This window comes from Paroedura picta, chromosome 1, assembly GCF_049243985.1.
Source record: "Paroedura picta isolate Pp20150507F chromosome 1, Ppicta_v3.0, whole genome shotgun sequence".
In the NCBI taxonomy this organism is placed as follows: domain Eukaryota; kingdom Metazoa; phylum Chordata; class Lepidosauria; order Squamata; family Gekkonidae; genus Paroedura; species Paroedura picta.
In genome coordinates this window covers 147,289,224-147,304,797 of record NC_135369.1, presented here as the reverse complement: position 1 = coordinate 147,304,797, position 15,574 = coordinate 147,289,224, and the positions used below count along the sequence as shown (strand labels likewise).

Genomic DNA, 15,574 nt, shown 5'->3' with positions numbered 1-15,574 from the left:
GAGGTAGATGATGGAAGTGATTCTGGGGGGGGGGGGTGAAGCAATGGCTGGGAAAGACTGACTAGGCATGGTCCGAGTTTTCCCGCATCCACATGGCCCAGCTCCAACATACGCCCCATTGGATCCCATGTCAAAAAATGGAACACAGATTTCTGAGCATTCCCTTGACATGGGCCAACTAAGGGGGCAAGTCAGACAGCCTTGGGACTGCAGGAGGTACACACAAGGAAAGGATAATCAGAGCCTAATTGGTTGTGCAAAAAATTACAAGATAATAACTTCAGGCTACATAACTGAACAGCATAGAAGGGGTGTGTGCAAGATCTGTGTGCAAGATCTGTAGTCTGCATAATTCAGCAGCACATAAAGAATATTCTAAATGGGGGGGGGGAGAGAGAAGATGCATAGTTGGCACATTTAGATTAAGTATTTTTCAAATAATCTTCTTCAGTGGCCTGATTGGCTCAATTGAAAACTGCCTGCTCCTTTGACCACACTTTCTTCTGCTTTCCCTCTAGAAGAGAACATTTAGTCAGAGGGCTAGAACTTTCTCACTCTTGTTACAAAGTTGTTTCCATTCTCAGTAAATGTATTTATTCTTTAAACAGCTGGTGCTTCAAGCAGCTGGTGCTTGGCCTATTTGCATATTAAAACTCTGCCTACAGTTTAGAGGCAAACTAGTTTTCAGCCAGCAATTTCCTAACCTCTAAGGTTAGGAATGGGGGTAGGAAGGGGATCTTATTATTGTGCTGCCATGTTGTGACATTTTAAAGTCTTTTAATGGGAGTTTTAATGGGTTTTTTAAGACATTGTAACCCGCCGCGAGCCATTTGGGAGTGGCGGGAAATAAATCGAAATAATAATAATAATAATAATAATAATAATAATAATAATAATAATAATAATAATAATAATAATAATAATAAAAAATATTTTTGATTTCTTGAACACAGACAAGCATTATAAGAACCAAAACTGACCAGGTTAGTGCATTCTTAAGTTGTTTGCTTGTTAGATTTTTTTTTCAAATGGTGGATTCACATTTAGTGTTCATTTTCCCATATAGTCCTGTTTAGTGTGCATTTTCTCTTTTATTCTGCTCAGGATTAGATCACTCATAGCACCTATGTCTATCTTTCACTAGGAAGACAATATTGATTCCTTCTCTTCTTAAAAAATATAGTTATAGACACCTTGCAGGATAAGAATATTTCTGTAACGTTGTACTGTCTCATGGATGTAATTTTAATGCTCTTTATAAATCCACTTGACCTAAGGGAGACTTTCATGAATCTTTTAAGCAACTGCCTTCAGCAATTAAGTCTGTGTTTTCTCCCAGGATCATAAAATACTCCAAAGCTTGCACTCAGAAGATCCTTCTTTTTTTATTGTATACATTGATTTAAAAGATAGTACTAGTTAGGGTTGTGAATTAGCCTGGGGGGGAAAGTCTTCTTTGAATAGAGGCTTAGTGTAGGGATTCAAAAACCCCTGGTGTGGGTGAGGATCCCCCAATTTCAGGTGCTCCACTAAGCTGGCTGGCCGGGGATGGGTGAGTATTACCCCCCCCCAACACTTAAGATACCATATATAAACATCAAGGGAGGGGATGCTCTGACTTGGGGGCAAAACTCTATTGTAGAATGTAAGCACAATGCATTTATTTCCAGCTTCTTCAATCCCTGCTCCTAGTAAGCTCATGCCCACCCCCTGCCAGCTGGTTCAACAGATCTGACAACCCAGCTTAATGGGATATTATTTATCAGGTGATTTTATTTGCCTCAGTCTCATGAAATACTTCAGTTCCCAATTCTGATATGTTGCACCTCTATTAAAGGGATAGCTATGAAGCATAATAAAATTATTGAAATGAAAACAAACAATAAAATTAATTCTTTCAGACCTATAGCAGTAAACAGAGGCAAAGTGATCTTTACTATGTCAAGGTAACCACTAAAATCTAGAATACAGCATGGGAAATGAGAACCCTGTTCTATGAGGTGGCATGGAGTGACATTGAAAAGAATTCTAGCTATGCCTGTTTGAGGATGGATTTATCAAATATTCACTCTGTGAAAATGTCATAAGTAAAATCACATCTAGGGGACTTTCTTATTGGTACAAAATCATTATGTGGCCCCAGGAAGGAACAAAACAAGAGCTAAACCATGTTAAAGGTTTATCCTGCTTTTTTCCCCTTAAGGTTTCAAGACATTCATGCTACACAAAATTATGCAAAGAGCCGGCATTATCTGTTTCCTACTTTGCAAGAATTCTCTAAATATAGTTTAAAAGAAGAGGAAATGTTTAAATATTTCTGGAACTGATTATGATTCTTCTGAAAACTGTCAATTCTTATGAATGCTGAAACAGTCTACATAAAAATAGGGTTAAAACTGAGACTTTCTCACAACCAGTTTCAGAATAAACTTGAAATATCTTTTTGAGTCCCAACATGACTTTCATCAGAGCCCCTAGCTAATTTTTTTCCTACTGCTAAGGTGGATACTTTGGGTGTCCATTGGGGGAATACTCAGGCCGCTGCCACCACTGCCTGATGCCCAAAGATTTATGATGGTACTTGGTCCCTTTAGGGGGGTGGCGTGTGCCAGTGACAGCAAGCAAGTTTCCCTGGCCCTGCTCCTAGGTTATGATGCGCACTTGGCTTGGCCTCCATGCCAGAATTCCCCTGATAGGCTCTGGCTACCCTGTCCATCACAGCCCTACTGCCTTGCCTCACCACCTCTCTGGATTGTAGCAGTGTGGTTGCTGGGGATAACATGATTTTGGCTGCTGGAAGCCAAACCCCCCCCCCGCTTGTCTCCATGAAAACAAACCCTATATGAACTGAAGCAATTACCAGCCACTGTAGAACAAGTACATCTCTGAATTATTCTGTATCTCATTGCGACTTTCTAATCTGATGTTTTCAGGGCTGGGCAGGCCTCCTAAAACATCACAGTGACAATGAAAGAAGAACACGGCAATGGTACTGTTCAGGATATCCTCCTTTTATCAGATGTTCTCTTCCTTCTCAATTTATACTTCAGTTTAAGTAACAAGAAAATGCAACAATGGGAAGAAATCAATGACTAATAAAAGAAGAGTGTAGCAAGTATCAGGGGTTTCAAAGGCATGTGTGTGTTTAGAAGTACCCAAACAATGTAGTCTCTTTGGTTAACTTAAATTAAGCACAGTCAGTAGGGGAAACATTATGTCAGGTATTATCAATATTTCAAATGTAAATGCCTCATGCAGAGAAATGATTGTAGAAATCAGTTTTAGCATATAAAGTTGGGAAATGAATATTGGCCAGGTGATTATAGAATAACTTGGCTTTTCTTTATGTAAATCCCTGTCAAGATAGACTTACATTTGGCATGTCAGTGCATGTGCCTCCATTTTGACATGGTCTTGATGAACATTCATTGATGTCAACTTCACAGTCATGACCTTGGAATCCTGCAGGGCAATTGCATCTGTATCCAGAAGGATGATTGTGGCATAATCCTTTATTTTGACATGGATGAAAATTACATGGTGCCAGATGCTCTTTGCAAAATGGACCTTAAGAGAAATAAAATATATAATTTTTCAAAATAAACGTTCAAATTCATATTCTGCTCCCCCAAGAGTGTTACAGAACAAATATGCATATGAAGTGATTAAATATATAGAAACCATCTTTGGCTCATTTTCTAGATATATAAATAGACAGACAAACAAATAACACTGCTTTATTTTGATTCTGATATTTGTACTCTTTGAAGGTAGTGATCTCTATTGATAGCTCTTTGAAACACATGTAACATGCATGTCCAGTTAGCATCTTATGAAGTAATTTATTGTTTGACCATATCACAGTTCTAAACAGAATAAAACATTTATAACCACATTGAAAACACAGTGGGAAAATGAACTGTTGAGTTGCTAGTGATATGGACAGAGATGATAAGTATAGAGTTCATATTTAAGCTACTGTGTCCTAAAACTATTGGAGTAAATTTATTTTGTCAGCCTCTAATCAATTTCAAAATTTTTGTGACAGTTGTACGTAAAAAGATTGTGCTGCAGGACACTGCATATGTTATGTCCATGTGAATTTATTCAGTCTAAATAAGCAAAAAGGACAAAGGAATCACACTAAGGAGTGTTACGATTAAGTGAAGTGTTGATCTACTTTTAATTTTGCTGCATTAACTGGTTGCTAGGAGCTGGGCTCAAGAATCAAAGATGTATAATAAGAAACAAACAAGGAGATGTCAGAGGATAAGAACACTTCATTCATTTCATTATTGAGGTATTACCTAATCTGCAGTCTTTATAGGAAAGATATATCATAGGTGCATTCATTATCAGTTAATGGTGGTGCATTACTGTTTCTTCGCTATGTTGAAATTTATTCCAAGATCCCTCTCTTCCACAAACAATCAAGCCTCAGTAAATTATGTAAAAGACATCTTGAGAAATTAAACTAATTCCTATTTGTACTGCTCAGTCAACAAAGCCACAAAATTAGCTCAATTCCAGTGTACACTGTCCTGTTTCCATTTTTATATGCTTCATCTCTTCCAGTAATCAACAATAAAGCTATTTCCACCCGAAGGGGTAAAACACTAGTGGTTGCCTGCTTAAAAATGTGGAATGGTAACCTTCACATTTGCAGCCCTCCTCACAGGGAGACCCTACCCATGTTTTCTCTCTGCCCCACTGTGGCTTTTTGCCTCCTGACGAGGCTGCAAGGGAAAGCAACATGAACTTCTCCCTCCACTCCTTGGCTTGTCAAATCACAGCAAGCCACCAATCACAGCACAGCAGTTCTCTCATGGACTGAAACGTTCCCCCCTCAGCCCCGAAATTTATTTTTCTTTTTATGGCACTTTTGTGCTGCTATGTGGTAATGCCACAAAACAGTTGAATTTTTAATAAAAAAATAAATATTGCTATGGAGAAATGTCAGTACGATACAGCATTCTCCCGCACCATTTTTTGAATTCATGTTCTTTTGCAGTTTATTTCTGTATGGATGGATTTCTGAGATGCTGAACATGGTCCCTGGTGCCCAAGAAGACATTTTGTGCTAATGGTTTGCTTTAAAACAATGTGCTCAGACCCCTGTATGATCGGGAGAAGGCTGCCAGATCACCCCCTCCTTCCCAGCTCATTCCCCACATCCAGAAAACAGAAAAGGGGTTGTGTTTTGCCTGCCTGATCCCAAAAAGACTGTGGACACTTTAAAGATTTTATTTCACCTTTGCAACATGGACCATGCCATTAAAAAAATAACTCTGAGCAAGAAATGGAGAAGGGAGGGCGGGTGCAAGGGAGGGACAAAGCTGCTGAGACTATCACATGTTTTCCCCTCCAGACAGTCTTATCCCTTGTTGCTCATTGGTGGCTTGCATGATTTAGGGTGAAAAATCCATTTCTGGATTCCTAAAATTGCAAGTTAAAAATGGCTAAACTGCAACCCAGCTTGCCCACAGGGTCCAGTAAGAGTTGAGCTGAGGCTCTTACAATTTCTATTTTATGGTATTATTGTTATTATCATGTTAAATTATTATTGTTATAATATTACTGCTGTTACTGTTACCATGTGTTAACTGTATCCTCCCTGTGTTCTGTAAACTGCCCTGAACCCTCGGGGAGGGTGGTATATAAATATAAATAAATAATAAACAAACAAACAAACAAACCTCAAGATGTTGGGGACCTCATATGGAGGGGGCTCTATATGCCACCAACATCCAAAGGGTGTCCAGGGACATTTTCCTTGTGCGGAAATGGCCTATGTAACTACTCCTTAGTATTAGATTTTAGTATGATTATTTATTCAAGAAGCTCAGGGTAGCTTACAGGGTTCTCACCTTCTCTGTATGTATCCTCACAACACTCCTGTAAGGTAGGTTATGCTGAAAGAGACTGGTCAATAGGGATATGAATCCAGGCTTCACTGTTCCTAGCCCAACACTGTAATTGCTATAACATACAAAAGCTCAGGAAAAGGATATAAACCCTCTGATTTCCTCTCACTCTCAGCCTCCACAATAGTATTCTTAGAGCTAGTGCATACTAAGTAGCCATCACTCTGAGGGCAGTTCAGATGCCATCATTTGGAAACCGTCCATGTGTAACAGCTTGCCAGGAGAACCAGGGGACTTTTTTCTTGCCCTCATGAATCTTTATTTCTAGGTCAGCTGAAGCACTGAGTGAAAGAAAAAAAAGTTTTATTTCTATGATAAACTGATGCAAACAAAAATGGTAACCATAAGAAAGCAGCCTTCATCCCATGGAAATGGGTTCTGTATGCTTTTAGGATGTTCTTTCTGTTTTACAGGGCAATCATAAGCACAGCTACACATTCTAAATTATTGATTCTGCTTAGCCAACATTTCTAGGCCTTGCAAATATAACCTAACAGGAATGCGACAGGTTTTATCAACAGTAAGAATGGGAAAGAATTCAGCATCCTGGAAACATTTTCAAAAAAAGAGAAGAGTTGACAGGTTTCTGGGCAGGGAGGAGGCACGTTGGAGGCAGCCTTGGTTAAAATATTGAACTGGAGTTTAGGCACAGATTCAGGCTACTTCCAATTGTACCAGTTTCTACTAGGGATGGGTGCAAACAGGAAAACTGAGGTTTGGTGCAGGGTTCAAGGTGTTCCTGAGCCAAATCAAAAGCACCAAATAAATTGCCTTTTTTGGGCTGGTCAATTTTACTTGCCCCGCTTTGAAATAGTCAGTTTGAATGCCTCTAGGTTTAAAAGGGCTGAACCCCTGAACTGAACCAGACAAAAGTCCAGGAAATGTTCAGGGGAGCGATCTCCCTCAAACCTCAGTTTAGGGAGCATGAACCAAACCAAATTCTTGATAAATTTTGGCTTGCGAATCAGCTTTACTGATTCTGGACAGTGGTGGCCACTGTCAGTGTGCTGTCAGTGTGCTGCGGTAGAGCAGCATGCTCCACTGCTTCCCGCATCCTCACAGGGGATATTTTTGGTGGTGGATCAGGACTGACCTGGATTACTGCATCCTCATGGAGGCAGCCATGACACAACAGTTAGCCACCCAGGGGGTGGAAGGGGGTATTATTTGCACGAAGGTGGGATTGCAATTCTATCTCTTTGGGGCATAAAGATGCCCCATTTGGCCCTGAGTGGGGCATCTTCTGTCCCCTCTGAGCTTCCATAGGAGGGAGTGGAGCCAGGCCTTCCCTCATCCACACAGACCTGCAGTGGGACAGGTCTCATGGGCTCCCTCAGCATACTGCAGGACAACAGAATGCCTAATTTGAGCCAGGTTCAGGGCAGGACTGGACCCGTGCCAATGTCATGTGGCCACAGGGATTAGCCCCATTGCCATATGGGCATCAGCACAGTTTTCTCTGCCCATACAGAATCAGTATCTGTGCCCATTCCTAGAACCTTTTTTTCATTAGGAAATGTTAACATACAAACTGCACCCCCAAAGATAGCCAACAAGCCTCCAGTTCGCTATCTGTATTCAGCTCTGTCCCAGTAGAGTGAAAAGACTTTATGAAAAAGCTCGCTAATGCCTCACAGCTAAGATCCAATTTACTAATATTTTGGTGCCCTTCCTCAAGGACGGTAAGAGACCGAACTACTTTAACCAATTCTGCTGGGCGAGACAGGGCGTCTGGTGGGGCATTGGGTGGGCAGAACACCAACCAGATTGCCAAGCCCTCAACTGAGTCCCATCCAGTATCGACACACTCCAGAGATTGCAGGTGCCGGGAGAGCTCTGGACAAGAATAGCCACCCCCCTACTATGGATCTGAGATTGGACCTGGAACCCAGGTGGGACTAGTTCTTTCAGGGCCACCGTCTTATCCTCCCATGCCCAGGTCTCAGTCATTCAAGCAAGGTCTGCCCCAGACTCTGTGAAATAATCCCACAGAGTCAAGGTCTTGTTGTTAATTGAACTTGCATTGCATAGTACCAAAACTGGGTCCTCCCTAGCCTCTACCCTCACACATATGCGGATGGGACAGGTTAGAATAGGAGTGAGCGTGCCCGGGCCCATGACTGTGTCTCCATGACTGAGGACCACATGGGTCTGTATAGCATCCAGTTCTTCTACTATCCAACCTCAATCCCCTGCAATATTGCCCCCAGCCCATCACCATTGGAATCCTGCCCCCCCTCAAGCCCCCTTAGGAATCCTGCCCCCCTGCATGCTTCTTGCATTGGTGGTCTGCCAATTCCCTACTAGCCCTAAATAACTCCACTACCTAACACTCCAGCAGCAATGGCCACCCTCCCAATTACTAGAAGACATGTCAGATAATTGTTGAAGACATTTATTTATTGATTTATAATTCAACTTTTAATGTACTTCATGAGCAAAACTCATTAGATTAAGCATATCTAGTATTTCTCATGGACAAAAATGTTACAAACTACTATATACAAATGTATGCAGGTTTAGTTCTATTAACATAAATAGGGGGTCTTCATTTCAGTATCTGAGAAGTCATTTATGTGTGGGTGATATATTGTAGTTCCTGTTCTTTCATTTGCATGGCTTATTTGCTTTACAGCAAGAAAAAAAAACTTTAGACATTCATATTCATATAAAAATACAGCAAAGACAACTACAGGTCTATTACATATGACTATGACCTGGCATAAACCTGGCCTATTATGACTTTAGGAACCATTTTCAGCTTAAACTGAAGAATTGTTGCTTTTCCCTCAGAAATTAGGATAATTTGATCTCTCTCTAGAGCATAGGCCAAAAGCCTCTTAACCTTTTCCTGTAATAAGCAGATATACTTTGCAGTACAGCCTCCTAATCACTAATATAGGCTGATAGAAAAACAGGTAGAATAGATTTTCTTAACTAGGGCACGAGTTAAATGGCACTGATTTCTCCGGGGAAGTATGGAAGGAAACTGCAGTCTAAAGGAAATCCTATAATGTTGGAACCATCACAGACAGTTGAATGTATACAAGATATTCTGAAACTTTTTGGACTTTTCCTTCATGGAAGCTTGCTAGGTTCAATGCTCTGCCCGCCGCAATAGTGACGGGGAGACTTCTCAATATTCCCTATTCAAATTGACTGTGCCTTAGCAACCAATGTTGCAAAGAATCCATTTCACATATTTTATTACAGCGTCCACTATATGGAAATATTAGGGCCAAATTCTTGTACCCACTCCTAAATAGGAAATGGGAGGCTTCTGACAAATAGAAGATCCTTATACACAGTAAGAATCCTGATTTAATAGAGTTGTGGGCTTCTTGCAACAAGCAATTAGAATACATGCATCTTATGGATGGTTGGGGAACCGGTTAGAAAACCATACCCAAAGAGTCGTTTTCAATCGTATTTTATCAGATTGGAGGAATGTGATGAGTGGGATGCCATAGGGCTCATAATACTTGGTCTAATACTCTTCAACATTTTTATCAATGATCTGAATCAGGGGATGGACAGATTAGTCATTAAATTTGCAAGATTCCACCAAATTGGGAGGAGAACAGCCCACAAGGTAGAGTCCAATGAGATCTGAGGTTGAAAAAGTGGGCAAATTCAGTAATGATAAGTGTAGAGCTCTATATCTGCATACTGGATGGGAAATAAATTTCTGGGTAGCAGTGTGTGTTAGTGAGATCTTGGGGTACTTGTTCAATATGTGATACAGCGATAAAGAAGGTGAATCCAATCTTAAGCTAGCAAGATGTTATAGTCCCACTATATACTGCATTTGTCATACTACACATGGAGTCCTGGAGGTCTTGCTTCAAAAAGGATGTAGACAAAATTGAGAGGGTACAGAGGGCAGTGATGAGGGTGAGAGTGATTTCGAGCCAGGGACCAAACCCTATGAGGAAAAGGCTAGGAAACTTGGGAATGTTCAACCCAGATAAGAGGAGATTGAGAGGTGAAATGACTGCTCTCTTTAAGTATTTGAAAGATTGTCACTTGGGAGAAGGTAGGGAGTGGTTCCTGTTGGCAGCAGAGGATAGGACCCACAGAAATGGGTTTAAACTACATGTAGTATGCTGTTGGCTAGATATTGGGGGGGGGGATTCACAAAGAAGCTCTGCAGTGGAATTGGTGGTCTAAGGAGGTAGTGAGCTCCCCCTTGCTGCCAGTCTTTAAGCAGATGGACAGAAACTTATCATGGATGCTTTAGGCCAGGGGTAGTCAAACTGCGGCCCTCCAGATGTCCATGGACTACAATTCCCATGAGCCCTGCCAGCTTTTGCTCATGGGAATTGTAGTCCATGGACATCTGGAGGGCCATACTTTGACTACCCCTGCTTTAGGCTGATCCTGCGTTGAGCAGGGGGGTTGGACTAGATGGCTTGTATGGCCCCTTCCAAGTCTACGGTTCTGTTATTCTAACAATGCAGTGAATGAAACATGGCCTTTTGAGGAGGGTAGTTTAATTTCCCGGACAATTTTAGATTTCGGGAAACTGAAGTAATGACTACAAAGAATTATTTTTGTGTATAGTTTCAGGAGCCATGCACCCCGCCCTGCTTACAGTCTACCAGTGTCTGTCCTTTATTGGTAGGCCCACCCTCGTACAAAACTTGGTCAGTGCTTCTGCTAGTCTTGTTTATCTCACTTACATATGCAGTATGTGCTGAGAAATACCAAGGCTCATCAGTCTCCCCTAGGGAAACCAGCTGAGACCTGGGGATCTCCTGGAATTATAGCTCATTTCCAGGTGACAGTGTAAAATGTGGGCTTGGGGGGGGGGGAGTTTATCACAAAAACCAATCCACATGTACCATTTTTTGTTTAATTTCAGGAATTCCTCTATTCTTCCCTAGTTCTCCACTATTTCGATTTCATTTTACATTGTATCAAATCAAAACCAGCTCATTCTAATGAGTGGAAAATCACTACTACAAATAGTTTAGAATGACCAGGTATATTTATATATGTTGTAAAGAGGAGAAACTATTTTAGACAAATGAGCCTCCAGTAATGTAAAATCAAACAAAAAACAGAAATCAGTATGGTAGAGGCTGAAGCCATAATGAAGGAGACATATTGAAACTTCAAAGATGGAGAATTCTTCTAAAGATTAAATGCTGTCCTGTCCAAATAAAGATAATTTCTACTCAGTTCAAACAAGCATTAGACTGGAGAACTATGCTACCACAGGAGGCTGTACAACTTGAAAATGGACCTATTTTAATTAAAAAGGAGTTGTTCACCTTTCCAGTATAATTTGTGGATTATTATCAGGCCATATCAGACCTGTAAGAGCACAAACCATATATCTGACATCTGCAGCAAAGCAAGCTGAGTAACATTTCATCTCTGTACTAAGGCTACATGTCCAAAAATTACTAGTTTTCAAGCACATTCCATTATGGTTATGCTGAGTAAGTGTGCTTGCAAAAGATTATTGTACCACATACAATTATACATATTCATATTTGCTTAGAAGTAAATTACAGATTCAAAGGGTAATAGAATATCTTGCAGCTGAGGATCCTTCTTGCTGTGCACCCATGTCATAACCCTCCTTAATATACTAGGACTGTGTTTCAACAGGAGCATAGGAAGAAGTGCAGAATGCAGTAGTGCACGTAGGATTCAACTTCCTGTTAATGTCTTTCTTTTTTTGTGTGTATTAAAAAGCAAGTTTCTTACCATTATTTAATATATTGTTTTAAATATTTATTCACTTCTTTCACTTTATGCACTCCTTTCTTTCTGAGACTCAAGGCAGAATACAAAATTCAAAAAGAAGAATTCAAGTAAACATAAATGACCTCCAATAAACAATGCAGTAGGACTCAAAAAGCAACAACAACCAAAATACTACCCCCCCCCCCCAAATGATTACAATGTCATAATGCAGAAAGCAGGTTTCAAAGCTAGGTGACAAAGAAGAAAAGGAAAATGATACCCTCCTCAGAAAACTTTACAAAATCCAAAATAACTACTCACCCACTACCTGATTAGCTGTCCCTAGGGGGTTTACCACAAATAAAGATGGAGCACTCTGCCAACGAGGGCCAACCAGTTCAAATTGCACTCTGCTAATGAGGGTCAATTAGCTTAAATTGCACTCTGTTAATTCAGGGCCAATTAGTTCAAACTGCACTCTGCCAATGAGCACCAATCAGCTCAAATTGCATGCAAATAAGTCACTCCCTACCTCATTGCACCCCCCCCCCTCGGAAATATTCCCCCAATAGGAAATAAGAGCTGGCCTGCCCTGGTAGTTTAGACCCAATCAGGAGAGACCTCTCAGCTAAGAAAGACTAATAAGTGATGAGTTTTCTACTTCCAACTAATGCCAACTAATTGACAGTTATCCTCCAGGGGAATGGATCTCTGCAGTCTGGAGGCTGGCATCCTTCAACAGTGGCAGGGATGCTAGCCTCCAGCTAGGACCTAAAGATACCCACTTCTGGGGTTTCTCAAAGAATGAAGAATACTTCTAGGAGTTTTCAACGGTAAAAACATTAAGAAAGACTGGCACAGAGGCATTAATTGAGAAACCCTCTGTACGTTTTTTGCCTACCAATGTTTTCTTGTTTTCCTGTAACATACAACTGTTTTTGATTTACTTTGATATTGAACTGAAGAATATATCAATTAAATATTTTTCATTGAAGGAAGAAGCAGTGACAAGTTTATGAATTATTTGGTGTTTATTGCTGTTGGCAATTACTGCCACACAGCATTTCTCTTTGCCACCTGGGTGGAGCCTTCATGAGGCTTTTTATCCACTCCCAGTCTGAATAAATAACTGCTATCTACACTTAATATGACTTCCATTTTGATTTTGGGCACTTTACATTTTCCATCTGCAACATGAATGACAGAGCTGATATGACCCTACCTTTCCCCCACTATATCCAAGAGCAGAGATAACTCAGTATAATTGACCCAGCCACTGAGGTAGAGAAGCAGTCTGTCCCTGACTGGCTGGGCACCAGTTCAAAGACTTCCTGGTTGCAAAACTTTTCTCCCAAGATTTATTTTTCTCTCTGTTTCCCTTTGGAATCTGTTTTAAAGTGACTAGGCTCCAGAATCAGCAGAGATCTGCCTTGTACGGGAAAAAGCTATGAGAAAGACCCAGGTTCAAAACGATTTGAATTCAGCAGGATTGACAATGGAATAAAGAAAGAAAGTGCAGAATCAGCCCTGGAGTCTGGCATCCCTGCAACTCCATGGGATCCAAACCAGAGAGTTCCCCCCTCCCAAGGAGCCTTTTACTCCAGGGCGACTGTTCTTTTCTTGGCCTCCCCTTTGGGAGATGGGGATGGGTGGAAAGGAGGCAGCCCATCTCCCATCACCCTGGTCTTTGGGAGATATGGGGGTAGGTGGGAAAGAGGCAGACCCCTGTGGCCTTCCCCACCCAGCTTGGCCTTTGGGTAATGTGAGGGAGGGGGCAGGAAGGAGGCAACCCTCCCAGTGCCTTCCCCACCTAGCCCAGCCTTTCAGAGATGTGGGTGGGAAAGATGCAGCCCCCCCAACAGCCTTCCCTGCATTGCCTCCTCTTTGGAAGATAGGGTGGGAGGGCACCCCCCCCCATTGCCTTCCACATCTAGCTTGGCTTCAAGGAGATCTGGAGAATGGTACAGGAAGGGGGCAGTCCCTCTTGGGCCTTCCCTTCCTAGCCTTTTAAAATGTGAGTGGGAGAAAGGTGGCAGCGCCCCTGGCCCACCTGCAGTCTTCCTGGCTGGTTCTTTGGAAGATGTGTTGGCCGGGAAGGTGGCAGCCTATACCTCCACAGCCTGCCCAGCTGGCCTTTGGAAAATGTGGGGTTAGATGGGAAGGCGGGAGCAGTGGTGACCTGTGTAGACATTGTTGTAGGTTGGGGGTAGAAGGGCCATTGCCCCTCCAAAGCAGCTAATTTCTCCAGGAGAACTGGACAGGCTCATGGCACCTTTATAATGGGCACCATGTCTAAGAACCTGGCCTCCCCCCCCCACCCACAACAGTTGAGAAGAGCAGCTTGGTTGCAGTGCAGCCTCTGGTGGGCTGTGGGAGGACCAGGAAAGGGGTGCGGCCTCTAGAATTCCTCCAAGCAGAGGGGTTGAGCTGTAGACACACCAGGCTCTTAGTGTAATGGCTTGCAAGGAGGACCCATATGAACCATATACTTTAGGCAGGGAGGAGGGATGTGGCATGAACACTCAAGGGGGGGGGAGAGTGATACACACCACCTACCTCCTCCAGCGTAGTATATCACCAGGTGGGTGGGGGTGAGGAGGAATCTGGCAGGCACTAGCAGTGGGCCATGATTGGGCTGGAATCAACACCTCCTGAGGGGGGTGGCATGTCACCATGGGCGCAGTCTTAACTCTAGGTTCCCGTGGCTATATAAGCACCCCCACTTCTGTGTGCAGGCAGAGGGGGCCCCTATGGAGTGAGTGGCAGGGATCAGGCTGGGGCCCTACCAATAGGTCATTTTGGACCTAAAGTGGGCTCATTTGGGACCTGGGGCCAAGGGGGGCTTCCAAGGCCAGCACATTGCAAGCACCCAGTTGTCCAGGGAGGGCGAGTCACCCATAATAATAAATGGTATTAGTTGTATGGGGGGCATTCTTCCAGGTCTCCCTGGCTTCCCCTCTCCCACAAAGGGCGGTCAGAGTTCACCCACTTTCCAAAATGAGGCAACAGGACCAACTTGTCGAGGCCCCTCTGGTCATTCTTCTGCTCAGGAATCATGAATAAGGGCCAGGAATATTATTACAATATTATTATTGTTATGCAGGACAAATTGAGAACTTGGGTAGAGATATAGGCAGGTGTAGGGATATGTGGAGGGCTGAAGCTCCACTTCGTAAGAGTCCTGTACAGATGGGGTCAGGGGCTTTCCTGGAATCATAAGGAACTGGCATGCAGCCAGCCTCTCCCTCTATAGCAAGGTTTGGGGGCAGAAGGGACCCTGGACCATCCTTCCTGGCCTGCTGAGTGGTGGGTAGAAGAGGAGAACGCATCCATGGAGGGAGGACAGCGGACCTCCTGCTACAATGCCGCAAAAAAAAAGGGAGTTGGTGTGGTTAAGGACTGTTGCCAAGATATCTACAAAATGGCAAGGGATGAGGCAGCATTTAACTTAGGACATTTTGTGGCAACTATAAGTAGTAGGTTTCTAGCATCACCCTGTGCTTTATTGGGGGGTGCACCTTTAGTCCTAGATGACATCTTAGAATCCAGGGTAAGAGTTCAGATCATCTTGGGGAGATCTGAAGTCTGATCAGGCGGAGGGGGATGCATGATTGGCATTGCATTATTCCCTGGCATCTTTGACCCTGCTCTGGGCAAAGCTAGTTTGCCCTCACAGCCCCTGGGTTTTCATGGTAACTAGTCCTGCACAGAGAGGGAATATGTGTCTTCCCATTTCAGTTCACAGCCATATATGGGCATGTCTTCAGTGATGGGGGCTGGAGCCAAAATGGTATGGAAATCACTCATTCCACTGCAGGGGGATCATTCCGGCTGGGGCATTCTGGTTACAGATCATGGGTGTTTGGCGGTTACTGGTATGTAGGGCATGTGTGTCCCATACTAGCATAACCTATAACTTGTCTAGGGTTGGTGTAACCCATGCTACTGCTGCT

The 15,574-nt window shown here is 42.7% G+C and overlaps 1 protein-coding gene across 1 annotated transcript in view; it reads right to left on the bottom strand.

The window, feature by feature from the left end:
* Nucleotides 1-15,574, bottom strand: part of LOC143825613 (protein eyes shut homolog) — a 392,680-nt gene that overhangs the window by 210,054 nt on the left and 167,052 nt on the right. The window contains exon 4 of the mRNA XM_077313795.1: nucleotides 3,374-3,567. Within this exon, the coding sequence (XP_077169910.1) occupies nucleotides 3,374-3,567 (194 nt within the window). The remainder of the gene's footprint in view (nucleotides 1-3,373; nucleotides 3,568-15,574) is intronic.